This window comes from Cinclus cinclus, chromosome 8, assembly GCF_963662255.1.
Source record: "Cinclus cinclus chromosome 8, bCinCin1.1, whole genome shotgun sequence".
In the NCBI taxonomy this organism is placed as follows: Eukaryota; Metazoa; Chordata; class Aves; order Passeriformes; family Cinclidae; genus Cinclus; species Cinclus cinclus.
The window spans coordinates 1072528-1087351 of record NC_085053.1 but is presented as its reverse complement, the minus strand read 5'-3'; the positions used below and the strand labels follow the sequence as shown (position 1 = coordinate 1087351).

The window sequence follows — 14824 nt, the reverse complement described above, 5'->3', positions numbered from 1 at the left end:
TCCCTATTCAAGCCTTTGTTGTGCAGCAGGTGTACCAAACACCCCACTTTGTCAGTGTGGAAGAGATGACTTGGCTTTTCAGAACACAGCTCAGGCAAGCAGGAGAGAGATTCTAGTGCCACACTGAGCATTCTTGTTTCAGAACTCGCCTGTGATGCTGTCAGAGACTGGGTGCCTTCTTCAGATCTGAGATCCTCAGAGCTGCCCCAAAGTTTCTAGCAAACAAACTTAAATGCTTTCATTTTACACCAGAAGCATCACAGCTATCTGGGAAATCTCCCTCCCACACCCCACAGTCTGTATTTTGGGTGGCTTGATGATGATCTCACCACCATACAGTTACTAAGGTTAAACACTGCTTTTAAAAACTCTCATGTAAAAGCCACTGAGGTCAACTCTTAACGAGCTTAAATACAGAAAAACAAAGCAGTCAAAAGAACAGGACCAAAAGAAATTGTCCATCTTTTCCCCCCACTCCCCTCTTAACCACACACTGCCAGACTCACCTACAACTGCCCCCATCCTGCCAGGCCCTGCTGCAGTTCTGTGTCCTTGCCTTTCCCAGTTCTTCCTTTATAATGCTTAAATGATCTTCTCAAGAAGAGAGCCACCAATACCTGCCCAGGCACTGCGTCTTGCTATGGCTGACTCCACTGCAAGTCCCAAATGAAATGCAGGAAAGCCAGGAACACAGGGACAGCTGCACAGCCCCTTGTTAAAACGTAACTGTCACAGGGGACAGGAAAGGAAGTTATGAAAGCAGTAACTGGGAAGGAACATCAGGGATCTGCATCCTCCTCAGTCCTAGGGTACAGCAGAGAAGAAAACTTCACAATAAACATGACAGATTTCCCATCCAAATACATAAATACATTCCAGAAAGGAAAACCAGAATGATGTAGAACCATGAGCTTCCCCTTTCACATTCACCCAGAAGAAGCTGTTTCAATTCCATTTATCTGGAGGCACAGTAAATGAGTCACACTTCAGCAGGTACCTCCACGTTTGAGGTCAAACCCAGTCCATGTAGTAATTAAAGACACTTCAATGGAATTTTCTTCCTATAATAAGGTAATTCCCACAGCTGACTCAGGGATACAGCAGAGCACCTGAAACCCAGAAGGTGGAATTTCTTCTTTTACACAGTGATCTGCACATCTCCCATGTGGAGAGGTGTGGCTGCATAATTTCATAATGAAGTAACACAAGGCTGCATATTTTTACAAGGAAGTGATAAGAGAGATTTGCTCATGCTGCAAATCCAAGAAGTCTCCACCACCAAGACAATTCCCTTTTTGCCTTGTTTTTTCACAGTTTCTAATCAGAAGTTCCCCTGGTAGAAGAGGAACAACGTCAGCTTAGAGAATTGCTCATCTTCACAAGAGCCCACCCCATAACCAATTAATGAAAAGGATCCCACAAGCTGAAAAAGAAGCTGGACAAGGCCTCGGGAGTCTGAGCTCAGGAAGGAAACTACTTGAGAGGGGAAGGCAAGGAGGCAAATTCTCTATGCTCACAAAAGATGACAAAAGCATACCTTCTTTAAAACCAACTCTTTCCACTTTCACATTTATTTTTCCTAGAAAACAGTCCTTGAAAAAGTGTCTCGTTTCTCTTTTCCAATTCAGTGGTGTTGCTGTGAATGCTCCACATGGCACATGACTCTGGGAAAGCAGAGGAAGTGTCCCACAACTCAGTCCCATTTCCATAGGAAAAGCTGACTTATAAATCACATCATCCTGGAGATGCTGACACAGGCTTGGAATGCCAAGTCCCAGGAGCAGGCTGGAGGCACCTGAGGGCTGGCAGGGCTGCCCAGCTCCAGCTCTAGCAGAGCAGAAGGCCCTCCTTCGTTGCCAGGCGCTGCCGATGGATCTTGTCCTGCTGTAGCTCCTCGTGGTTTGGGTGCCAGAGTTTCATGACAATCCTCTCAATGTTGAGAGCATAGACTGTGTGTGCAGGGATCACTTCTTTGTGCACCTGAAAATGCATGTTGGAAAAAAAGCTGTATGTACTTCCATACACATTTGGAGGAATAACATCACTCTACCACAGGATGTTCTGGGTGCCAGCTCTGCAGAGTGGGAACAAAGGGAGTCTCACAGGGAGAGCTGCTCCCTGCCAGCACTGCCACAACCACCTCTTATGCCACTTTCTAAGGGAGTGCCATCCTAAGGAAACAGTCATTTTGCTCTTGGGGAGCCAACTTGGTCATCAAAACCATAGAAACAACAATTCTGGCTAAACATGGCATGAATGCTTGATTGCAGCTCTGTGGTCTGTATCCACAGCTGTGAGACAAAATCCCAAGGCCTGTTCACAACAGCAGAGATCAAGTGGGGAATTTCTCACAGCTAATTTTAGACATTTAAAGTAGGCAATGCCACCACAACTGCTAGAGAGGGAGGGAACCACAGCCATACATCCCAAATGAAAATTCACCCAGCTGACCTTAAATGCCTCCCCAGGGCTGGGGTGAGCACAGGTAACCCATTGCAGTGGCCTGCATGCCAGAACCAAGTATTCCTGCTCTAAGCACCAGGTGGAACATGAGGAGTAAGAAGGGACATGCCAGCTAAATTATTTTGCTGCAGCACTGTCAAAATCTGTCCAGCTCAGTTGCAATATAATCACCGCAGCCTTGCTGCAGAGGAAGAGTTTACCCATCTTGCACAGCTGTGAGACAGGAATTCCTCAAAAGCCCTGTAACCAAGGATTAAACCATGAGTGAACAGTGGGAATAAATCAAAGCCAAAGACTCTGAGAGGCAAGAAGGAAAGAGACTATGGGAAGGCAAAACAAATGCCCCTCCAGGCACAATAAACCACGCCTAAGACTGGCAGCTGGCACCCAGGGCAGCACTGCCTGTGACACAACCAACTTACCTGCAGTGCCTCAAAGAGGTCGTACATGTTGACTGGAGGCAGGGATGCTGGCAGGGTGTCCCCAGAGCAGGCCAGGAGCAGGGCTGCCTGCTGCTCAGCATCATCAGGAGCAGGTGGAGGGGCCAGGCTCTGACCCGCCGATGGTGTCGCGCTGCTCGGGGGGCTGGGGGCAGAGCAGGCACAAAACAACCCAGTCACAAAACCAGCACCAGCTGTGGCTGTCATACAGCAGGGGTCTTGCTGTTCTGCACCAGCTGATGTGGTCCATGTGCACATAAAATTATTTCAGCTTGTTCTAATAACATTTTCTTTTAAATTCCAGCTTAACGAGGAGTGTAGCCTGACCCTCAACATGCTTAAATGATCTCGGTTGTGTAACTTTTGTTATTTGCAGCCAACAGTTTTTACCCAGCATGAAAACTAAGGCACACACAACATTAAACTGGAACACTGGCCGTTAGGCAGAGTTGTTTGTAGCGCTACAACCAAATCATAAAACACCCACGACCTCCTGTCAACTGCTAGAGGCTGCCACAGACAAACAAAACTGCCTCCTCATACATAAACGCTGCCAGATGAACTGCACAAACTCTTCGACACTGAGACTCCAAACAGGAGGATCTCGAAGCCCTAACTGGAAAGATGTGCCAAGGAACCATAAACACATTTGGATACAGGAAATGACAGGATGGCAGTGTCCTGCTGGTTCTCACTGACGTTTCAACCCCGTAGCTCCACAAAGGCAGAGAATTGCTGTTACTGAAGTTTCCAAGCAGCAGTAATGAACTGCTGGACAAGCACAGGTAAGGGTCAGAGATGTAACACTGCCCTACAGCCCAGTGCTGGGAAATCCCCATATTTTCATTCCCTGTTTAGCAGTACAATCCTCCAGACCAATGCCTTCCTAGTGTGTGAAAGCAAGACACCATCAACACACACAAAAGAAGAAGCTGAACCATGGAATAATTCCAAGACTAGCAAAACCTATGTACATTATCAGTGTGCTGCCAGCTCCTTACCACTCGATTAAGTTGTTGTAAGCAACAACACTGTTCTTCAGATATGGCTGAGGGTTGACATTGCTTCCAAAAGCATACTTGAAATGGCCATCCCTCAGACGATAGGCTTTTCTCCTGGATATCACAGAGGTCAGAATGTCCTTAAGGTGGTTCTGCAACAAAAAACAAAACTTTTTGATACGTGCTGACATATTCACTCATGGCTAGAAGGGCCTCACCAACCGGCACCACAGAAGCAGTGCTGTAACGACCACAGGGATCTAAAGATGGAAGGGAACCAATATCTGGACAAAGGATGTTTTCATTGCTCAACACTTGGATACAGAGAACATGGCACTTTTTGAGTGCTGTGTCAGCCTGTGAACTACACTTTAATATGTGACGTCCTGCTTCAAATGTCAAAGGGGTGTCTTCAATACTAGGAAATTCCCAACCTCTGATTAAGGTTAAGGTCTCGTAACTGACACTAGATATTACACTTGAACTGAAATACACGCCCTGAAATGACAGTGAAAAGCCACTCACTCATCTTTTTAATTTGCCTGAAAAGTGCTGGAGAAGGAACCATCTGAAAAAAACAAGCAGACAACAACTTAATTTGGCCTCACTCCCAGATAGGAAACTCATGTTGGGTTGGCCTCCACATGCTGAGTGCAGAAATCATCCACACATCAATGCTGTGTCATTCCCGGGAAGTGGAAAGTGATGCACCACCAATAGTCAAAACCAAACCAGGGCCTCACCTGCAGGTATCACCTGGTCCTGTCCCTTCACTGCCAGGCCAGACACTGTGCCTGTTACAGACTGCTTTTTATAGAACTGGTCAAACTGGCATTCCCATTCTGACCCTGCTTTTAAGTGATATTTTTTAAGCATTTTCCACAACAGCTACTTAAGTATGCCTGGGGTAATGCGCAAGAAGTTCAAATCTAACACTCGTAGGCAGAAGTCCAAGACTTCACATCTAGGGCATGAGAGTCTCCATTCTCACATTACTCTGGGGCAAAAGAGCAATTGGAAAACAATCAGAGCAGCAGCTTTCCATCCCATGCTGGGTGACAAGGCCCCAGGCTGCACACAGAGCCTTTTGCTGCTGGTGTCTGCTGCCCCCCCAGCCCGGCCTCACCTCCACAGCATAAACAACAGCTGTCACTGCCTCCTCAGTGACATTGTCCAGCCCATGCTCATAGGCAGTGACAATCATCCTTCCTTCCAGCTGGCCACGTGTTGGGAGCATCATGGTGTGAGAGCACAGCTTCAAATCATCATCCTCCTGAGGATCCTTTGCCACAAACTGCTGGGCTCCTGACAGTGGGTTCTGAGGCTGGAACCGGTGCTGTCATGAACACAACATTAAAGATAATATTCATTCAGACCGTTTGGTTCATCAAGGGGACATCCCTCCTCCAGTCAGAAAGCATACACTTACAAAAATATAAAAAAATATCCTCCCCAATGATTTGTGACTGAAGAAATTGCTAAGTCAGTGTTGGTGTCCTTTCATTGGACTTGTCCAGTCGCACCCCAAACCACCTGAACTTTGGGTATCCACAACATAGTGCAGCAAGAAATTCTACACACCACATGAAGATCCACCTGCTCTGGTCTGCTCTGTACCTCCCCACCTGCTAGATTTGTTTGATTCTCCTGGGAGTCCCAAATGTGGTCAGTGACTGTCCCTTTTTATCTCCTTTCATACTACCCAGGCCAGGGACTGGACTTTCACATCTCTCAGGCACCTTCTGTGTTGAGATCTCATCTATTTAATCATTTCTTGTACAGAAGGGTATATTTTTACTTACTATCTGTACAGTTTCCCTCCAGATTAAAACCCACAATCCTAAACTTGTGTGATCGATTCTTACATTTCTCTAATGCTTTAAACTTAGCCCAATTCCAGCATTAATTTCATACTCCAGTCTCCCTGTGTACTTTCACTACTCTTAGCTGAGCTATGTTACAGAGCAGCCACTGAGATGGATTAGGACTATTTTCAGAACTGACTCAGTTATTTAGGGAAAAACCTCATCACAGAAGAGGAATGCATACCAGAAGGGAGCATCTCCCAGGCCACATGTATTCCAGCACAAATCCTTGTCTGCACTGTGTCTCAAGCTCTGAGTGCCTGTGATGGCTCCTCAGACCCCAGATAAAGGGGGGAACAAAGCCAATGGAAATTATTGATCCTTGAGCACAGCCATGGGCTTGGCCCAGCTCTAACCCACAAGGGAACAAGATTCACCACACTCCCTCTACACTCCAGTGGCTGGGGAATGGAGATTGCTGCAAGGCTCTGATGGGGCATCAGGACAAACGTATTCAGAAATGAATATTTGTTCATATTTTAAATATGAACAATGAATATGCAGCAAAGTGGATTTGTCACATGTTCATTTCCGGGGAGAAAGGGGGGATTGCTTTAGTCAAAGGACAGTGTGGCATTTAACTCAAAGTGAAAAACCAATCCACCCACTGCTGATGTGAAAGCAGGTTTCTCTCCCCATAATTCTAAAGATTTATGCTTTCATTACAGGAAAGTTGCATGCCTGAAAAAAAGACCTTCAAAATGTAAGCAACTCTCAAGAGGAATGTAGTTTGGGAGAGCAGAAGCCAACTGGAATGGACCTGTAGTCATTCACAGCTGTTATCCTGGCCAGTGAGGGAGACATTACAAAATGTCCAAGTTCACACTACTCAGGAATTCCACTAGTACCAGGCAAGCTCATTAATAACATGCACTTCATACAGTGCTTACTGCCAAGCATTCCTGAACATGTATACAAACACACTAGAAATCTTGTGTATCCTAGGGGTAGAGAGGAAATAAAATTCCAAGACTTCCAGTACATTAGACCTTGCTGCTGAAACTCTCATCTACTTGCTGCTGAGCTGAAGAGTTACAGTGAAGTTTTAAGACAGGCAAGGTAACACAGACTGAATTCAGGACACCACAGTTCAGTTTTCAGCTGTGAGCACTACAAAGTAATTTGACAATTTTTAGATACAAGGAGCCTCCAGCTGGAATTGCATTCCTTTGGAACACTGGTCTGTGCAGCACACGCACAGAGTGTCTAATCACAGTGCCTAGAAGAGGACCATGCACTTTATCAAACTATTTAAGAGAAAGTCCCATCCCAAATCTCTGTCACACCAGACCCCCTCCACACTGGCCTGGCAGCACAGAAGCAAGTGCTGAAAACACAGAACACACAGAACAGGGGTGTGACAGGACTGGCTGGATGTACAGAGCCTTTTCTGCAAGGTGAACTGGATCTGGCACATTTCTGTGCCACCTACCAGAAGACAGCACCTTTGAAAGGCATTTTCGGTTCTGAAGCAACTTGATCTTCTGAAAATATTACACCCAAGGAATATCGTGCTTTTAACACTTTGAGAGTTAGTCAGAGAATTCTGTCTGACTGCCTGAAGAAATAGTAAATCACTTATTTCAAGAATTTGGCAGATGTGTCAAGAGAACCACAGAGACTTACATCAAACTTTTGACGAACTGAAGAAATCTTTTTCTTCCCTTTGGGTTTTCCAGGTTTAGTAGCAGAGCCACCTGGCCATGGCAGAGATCCAGCACCTTCTACAAATTGAAAAGTAAAAACAAAACAAATAAAAACAAAACACAGGCACAAAAGACAAACAACAACAAACAACAAAAATTCAAACAGACAAAAAAAAAACCCACTCAGTTGGTGTTGCTCATTTAGGGCCAGAATGAAACCCTTAACATTTGGCCACCTGGTAAGCCTCAACCCAAAATCAACAGCCACAGCACAGAGGAAGGCTTGTGGAGGGGAGAACACTTTTGGTAGACCCTCCCTTCCTTTGTCAGCCCCTTGCTACTTTGACTCACTCACAACACCCATGACTTATGTAGCAATTTCTGTCCACACACCATGCAGAGAGATAAGCACAGCCTGTAAGAAAACCCAAAAGGAAGGAACATGAGCTTGCCTGGAGGTGGATTCTCCTCTCACCCACTCCTGGTTCAGGTCAGATGCTAAGCCACCTGAATTAAGCAGTCTGACTCCCCAGTTCTCCTTCTGCTTCATCAAGATTTGTCATGGATCCTTATTAAACATCTTATTAAACAGCTGACTGCTGTGTTACACTGAAGAGGAGAGGGGGAAAGAACTGCAGAGGCCACTGAGCCCAGGAGCAGGATGTCACTGATGTGACCAGTGAGTAAACAGCTGAAAAAGAGGTACCTGTTTAGTACCAATAAATGAATACACTTGGTCACATCATCAGCTCAAAAGTCCACTGAATGCTTTCTGACAGCTACACCTACAGCAGGCCAAACCACATCCTGATAATCACACAGCTCTTGGCAAGGACAGCCTGGCAAATTTCCTGCTGAGAGGTTTAAAGCATCTGTGAGCAATTACTTCCTTCAGGAACAGTGGGAACATTGGCTTAGGACAGCCCTGCATTGGATGTGTGTGCTTGCTGACAGTGAACAAGTGCAACTGAGAGACTGGACAGCCCTCTCGTGGCTACAGAGCAGCCTCTGCTGTGTTCCCCCAGCACCCCCCTGCCCTGGTTTGGCACTGCAAGTGAGCATCCTTCTCCTTTGGAGCAGAGCATGCCCTGAGCTGGGTTCCTGCCCACCTCCAGGGAGCTTAATTTGGCTCATAAGGGATTTCAGCTGCCTCCAAAGCAGACGTCAGGCAATTCTGACAGCACAGCAATGTCTTGGGCTTTCCTGGCCACACCTCAGCCAAAATTTGCCATTTCCTCCAGACAGGGACAAGAACTTAATATTATATAGTCTCTATTTCAACATTTAAGCCTTTCCACATCTCACCAACCCACAATCTGGCTAGCTTCACTGAGCACTGACCAACACCCAGCTGTGGTTCTTTCCTGCTTCCACAGTTCTCACCAGCTTCACATCAATCTCTGGCTGCCCCAATTATGCTTCATTTGCTGTAATCAAGAATTAACTATGTTTAATTTGCTGTACTCAGGAATTCATAAACACAGTTACATTGTTTGTTAGGAATGAGGCTGGCTACAAGGGGCTATGGAGAGCTTCCCTCACTCACAAGCACCATGTCCTCTGCACTGGAAAAAAATAATTCTAACAGGATCAGGCTCAAGTAGAAAATTCAGGGGAAGGTTTTGAATGCTCAACTGCTAAGAAGGGATTCGAAACAACCTATACACACAGAGATGATACATTCTCCCTATATTAAAAAAAAAGTTGACCAAGAAGTTTAGCTACGTCCTATTAGAGAGGTGGAAACCCGTAGCCTACAAACCCTGGTGTCAAAATCCACCGGCCGATTTAAGAAATTAAAAGATAATAAATAAAACCTCCCCCAGAAATTGTACTGCTCATCAGTACACCAGAGGAGATGCCCTAATAATGGGGCATAGGAAACCATTGTGGAGAACCACATCAAGTCTCACACAGCCCCTTCACAGCCTCATTTGTGACCAGAGAAAGCGCAATGGATGGAGATGGAAAATGCAAACACACTTTTCTCTGACAGTGTTCTACAAATATAATAGGCTACAGATAAGTCGAAATATCGTAAATAGCATTTGTAAGAAAAATAATACAGCAGTTTTTAAACTAAATGCCAAATAAATTTTTAGGCTTTGGCAGTGGATCTGAAAGATGCAACTTAATTGAATCTCAACATGCACATTTAACAAGAACTTAGCCAAACTCAGCTGAAAACAAGGAAAAGGTAAGATACAATCTCCTACTCCCCACTATAATGAGCCCATAGCAGAATTTTTGGTTCCTTTTCCAGGTTTTCATATTACCCAGCCTGACTTGCACTAGATGAAGAAAGCAAAATTTCCCTCTAGCATTCTAAGAAAACCAGTACTTGCCATCCTGGCCACAAATGACAAGGCTGGGTTGGCTCAGGCATGAAACTTCAGAGGTGTCTGCAGCTTTTATTTAATCTTGCTAGAGAAGGAATCAGACCTTAACAAGCCACAGCAGTGGCTGTTGCTCTGCCCTCAAAGATCAGCAACAGATAAAAACATTTCTCTAGGAGCTGCCACATCTCTGCACAGCACCATCATGATGGCACCAGTCACTCCAGAGCCTGACATGCTGCATGAGGAAAGGACAAAGATACAGAGAAAGTCACCAAAGAAAGAAGCAGATAGAGAGAAAACACACATTTCCCACGCCTGTTTACTTAATCTCCAGTTTGGAGGGGGTTGTTTGTTTTTTTAATCTTCTTGTAGCAATAAGGGTTTTGGTCAGGTATTTGCTGATATTTGGCTGATATTCTGCTGACTCTCCTCTGCCAAAAAACAATCACACTCCCAATTTCCTACTTTTCCTCCCTTCTCAGTACTCTGAAGGGAAGCAAACACAAGCAACCTGAGCCAATTTCATAGCTGAGAGCCCTCTAAGCAAAGCCTGCAGACAAACCTGATGAAATAAAATGATCCTGTTATTCCACATGAGTTCGAATTCACTGAGTCATCTTTTAATTGGGCAAGTACTACTAAATAAATTAAATCCTTACTAACTCAAGTGCTTGAAGTTGTTTCAGTTTTATTGCTAACATTTAGCTAGGAAAGGAGGGAACAGTTCAAGCAAGGTACATATTAACTCAAGAAACCTTGCTACACTGAGTGCTTGAAACTGTCCAACAAACAATATATTCCAATACAATACCAAGTACAATTTTACCACTGACCACGTGATTACTTTTTTAACACAAAATAACATTTTAAGGATGGTTCTTTCCTTTCTTACAGCAAGGTGGAAAGTGAATGCATCAGTAACCCCTGTAATAGCGTGTCAAGTGCCTCAAAAACATTTCTTTAAAGTTACTTATTTCCATGAATCATGAAGTAAACACCTTCTACCCAAAAGACAGTGGTTGAGACAAAAGCCTGTTAGCTTTCCATTCTTACATGGAGAAAAAAAAAAGAAAAAAAAAAAACCACAAAGAAACAAACTAGCAGGTGTCAGACTGGCATCTAGGGGACGAAAAAGAAATCTAGATGTTAACAGCTAGTACTGCACTCATGCTGCATTTTCCTGGTCTTGCATGTACAACCCTAGACCACACACAGCTGACAGTCAGATTTTGCTTGTAAGAGATCTGCCAATCAGTGGCCCAGAAAGAGATGCTTCAGCACAGATCAGCTCCCAAATCACTGGGAGACTCTGCACTGATCTGTGGACAGCAAAAGTGAGCCTCTAGAAGGGACTAGCAGAATGCACTGTTAGCTCCAAAGCACCAAACCTTATCTCTAAGACCACACACTCATTATTAAACTGACTTATTTCAACCTGCCTTATGAAATCTGGGGCCAGCCAAAGCTTGCCTGAAAGCCCTGGAGGTGACCAGCACTGGGAAAGGATCCTGGCCAGCTGGTTTAGCCACCACATGCTGCCCCATTACAACCAGGGATCTTGGAGTGCTCTGAAGAGAGCAACTGCAATGGGACAAGAGAAAACGACCTCCAGGGACTTGAAATTCAAGAGGTCAGGCAGGAAATAATGAGCATATGGAAAGCACCTGAGGAGCAGCACCCTGCTCTGTGCTGGGGCTGCTACCTTCAACACAATCCTAATAGTGAAATCCTAATTCCTTTTAGGTTTCCCTTGAAAAAGGGACACCTGAAAGAGCTTGCTGATGAATCCTGACCACACAGCTGCATGCCATGACTGAGTAGCATAAAGAGACAGGATAAAGAGACAAATTCAGTGCAGCTGAGCCCAGAGCTTGCACAAAGGAATAACAAATCCCAACCTCGGGCACAGGGCAAGAGGCTCTAGCCTGACCACTGCCTCTCAGGAACAAGACCTCTGAGCTGTGAACTCCACCCCAACACTCCCCGCAGCTCACTGCTGAGCTCAGAGAACAGGCACTGCCTCCCTCACCCTCCTCATTTAGACTCAGCTGCTTCAGGTGATAATCAGGGGGAATCACTGCTACTGTATAATTAAGTACTCAGAGTTAAAAGTAAGGAGCAGCAGATTCAGATATAAGCCTTCTGATTTACGTGAGTCCATACTCCAAAAGGGAACAAGTTTAAGACACACAAGGTGTTTTTGAAGTTCAATCAAGAGCAAACAAAGCAGGTTTGGAGGTGGGGCAAGTAACATTTAATTATCACAGCTAGTACAGTTAAGGACCAGCTCCAACACAAAAACCTGTGGGCATCCATGAATTTTGCATGCATTATCTCCTCTAGCTACAAGAGGCACATCAGTAACAGGCATTCTCTCAAAAAACTCATCTCTCAGGTCTCAGCCCATGTGAGCTGTAACAATTTTCTCTCCTTTCCTACACAGCAGTTCCACATCTTGAATTGCAGTTCAATCACCCTTGCTAACACATCTCTGGGTTGAGAACTCTTTTGAAGACCAAACACACCCTGCAACCCTGAGGACAGCCTTTCTAGACACCCACAAAGTTAAAATGTAATTCTAGATGCTGGCAAAGTTAAAATGTTAACTACCTGCAGACCATTGAGTTAATTGATCACAGCTCACCCAAGACTCCCTGTGAGCACTTTTCTATCAGAAATGCACTTGAAATCAAGATCAGTCAGCAATACTCAGCTCTTCACAATGACCAGGAACAAAGTTCAGAGGAGAGAGAAAGAGGCAAGCAAAGCACATCAAAGAGAATGCTGGATCTGCCTTTACCTTTCAGCTCACAGCCCAATCCAGAAATCAAACCAGATTATCACAGGAAGCAATCCAGCATCAGCCTCTAACCAAGCACACACACCTTAAACATAGAAGCATCTCCAATGAAATCAGCTGAAACGCTATTTTTGGTACATTTTTACCTGTGTGGCAAAAAACCCATGAACATAAAGGCTGAGAACACTGGGGTACTGTGCACACACACCCCAAACACACAGGTGTTACACTAAGTTGTTAATGAGGCTTCTCAGGACTCACCTGGGGCAGAAACCAAGATCTGGCATCGAGTGAGAATAGCCAAGAGGAAATCGTTGTGAGAGTGGACTGTGGAGAGAGAGAGAGCTCATGAGCAGCACACCAGTGCCCAGAGGCAGCCCTCAAAGCCATCCAAAAGTAGCTCCCCCTGTGCTCTCCCCACCTGCTCAGTTCATTTTCAGTATAAGTATTTTTGAGAGTTTTCTTCTACTGGGCCAAGAATCCACTACTGTGACAATACAGAAGATACTACACAGAGCACAGAAACAATGAGGTCACTTCTCAGTGTTAAACACACACACACAGTGTGTTTCAGCTACTTGACAAGTCTGGTGTACTCAGCCAGTCAAGGGAGAAGCTGTCCCCACTTACCATGCAGGCAACCCCACTGCAGTGCTTCAGGCTTTGCTAGAAAATCCACCAAAATGAGAGCCAGCCCCACAAGGATGAAGTCAACTCAAATAGGTTCTAATAAAACAGGACTTCACTGCAGAGGTTTTCCAGAACATATAGTTATTGTGCACTAGAGAAAGTGCAAACAACTTCAGAGACAGGATCAGAGGGTTACAGGATCCTATTTGGAGTCTGAGCACCAAAAAACTCCCTGAAGGTGATCATGAACTTGGAAGCCAGGAGCCCCCCACAGTGAGCTCAGCAATGTCTGCCGACCCACGGAGAAGCAAGGATGGAAGAATCTCACTCTTCAGCACTCCCCCAGGCCAGGAAGGACCCACCTGCTGCAAATGCACCCAGTTGAATCCAGGGCTCCCTCCCCTACTTCAGCTACCAGCAAAGGCAAAGTACAGAAAGGACTGTGCCTCCACAGTGACACTGAAGAAAGATAAAAGGCTTTCGGCTTACTCCAACAGCATGTTTTATGTTTTTAACACATTTACACAACGCCAAATTGTCTGTCAGCGCTGGGACTTCCCCAGGCAAACCAGGGCTCCTCCCACCATTTTAACCCCATTGCTGCTGGAGCCCTGGCTACTGCTATTTCCCTCACAAGCATTTTCCCTGTTCGGGAAGCACCACGGAGCTTCCCAGGCCTGGCAGGGCAAGGCAAGGAAACAAACACCAGGCGTTATTTTACCATTGTCCTGCGTGAGAAGCCTGCGCGCTTCCAGGTCAAACTCCTCCTTACTGATCTTCTGCTTAAACCAGAGCTTCAGGTTGGCCCAGTACCTCGGGAAGAGCAGGGAACCACAGAATAAATCGGGTTGGAAAAGACCTCTGAGATGATCGAGCCCAACCTCCCAGCACCACTGTGTCTGCCAAACCGTAGCACTAAGAGCCTCTTTCCTTCAGCACCTCTGGTTGATGCCTTCAGTTTTAACTTTCAAATTTTCCAGATTCTGTACTGAACTTCATATCAAGTATCAGCAAGTTCTCCTCACAGCTCAGTCACACAAAACAATCCTTTTCCAGCCCCACAACCAAGGACACCACTGCAGCTTCAGCCCCAAAAAGTGCAAACAACGGGAACTGAGAAGAGCAATCTGGGAGGATGGGACTGCAGAACCTGGAGCTGGAATTGGACAATGAACCCCAATATGGAAACGGACCAAAACTCATAAAAGTGTGAAAACTTGTGACTTGGAGTTCATCTGGGGCAGAGCCACGGCCGGGCTCTTACACTGCCCACGATGAATCCTTTGAAGGCTTTTAATAAATCCCTACTTTATCCCTTCAGCACTGTCTAGCCTCTGTTCCAGGTTGCTCTCTCCAGGCATCTGGGTGAGAGGCAGACACCGGAAAAATCGCTGTTCCCACACCCAGCAGGGCCGAGGTTTTGCACGGACATTACAGAAACGCGAGGGGCCGGGAAGGACAAGGAAGGACAACCCAACCCCACACCCCCCGCTCCTTCAGGGCACTCACTGCTTCACGTTCTCGCCCAGTGCCTCGCTGAGGCTCTTTTTGGCCGCCTCCAGCTCGCTCACGTAAGTCGCCATCACGGCCCCGGCCCCTCAGCGCCGTCACGTGCCCGCCGCTCACGTGACCCGGGGCGG

The 14824-nt window shown here is 45.9% G+C and overlaps 1 protein-coding gene across 1 annotated transcript; it reads right to left on the bottom strand.

The window, feature by feature from the left end:
- Positions 1-843: 843 nt before the first annotated feature.
- On the bottom strand, positions 844-14798 carry TADA1 (transcriptional adaptor 1). The gene is made up of 8 exons (XM_062497902.1): positions 14694-14798; positions 13906-13997; positions 12816-12881; positions 7396-7493; positions 5031-5240; positions 3905-4056; positions 2886-3048; positions 844-1980 (listed from the first exon to the last, which is right to left on the bottom strand). The coding sequence occupies exons 1-8, from the start codon at positions 14765-14767 to the stop codon at positions 1828-1830; spliced, it is 1008 nt and encodes a 335-aa protein (XP_062353886.1). The 5' UTR covers positions 14768-14798; the 3' UTR covers positions 844-1827.
- Positions 14799-14824: the final 26 nt, after the last annotated feature.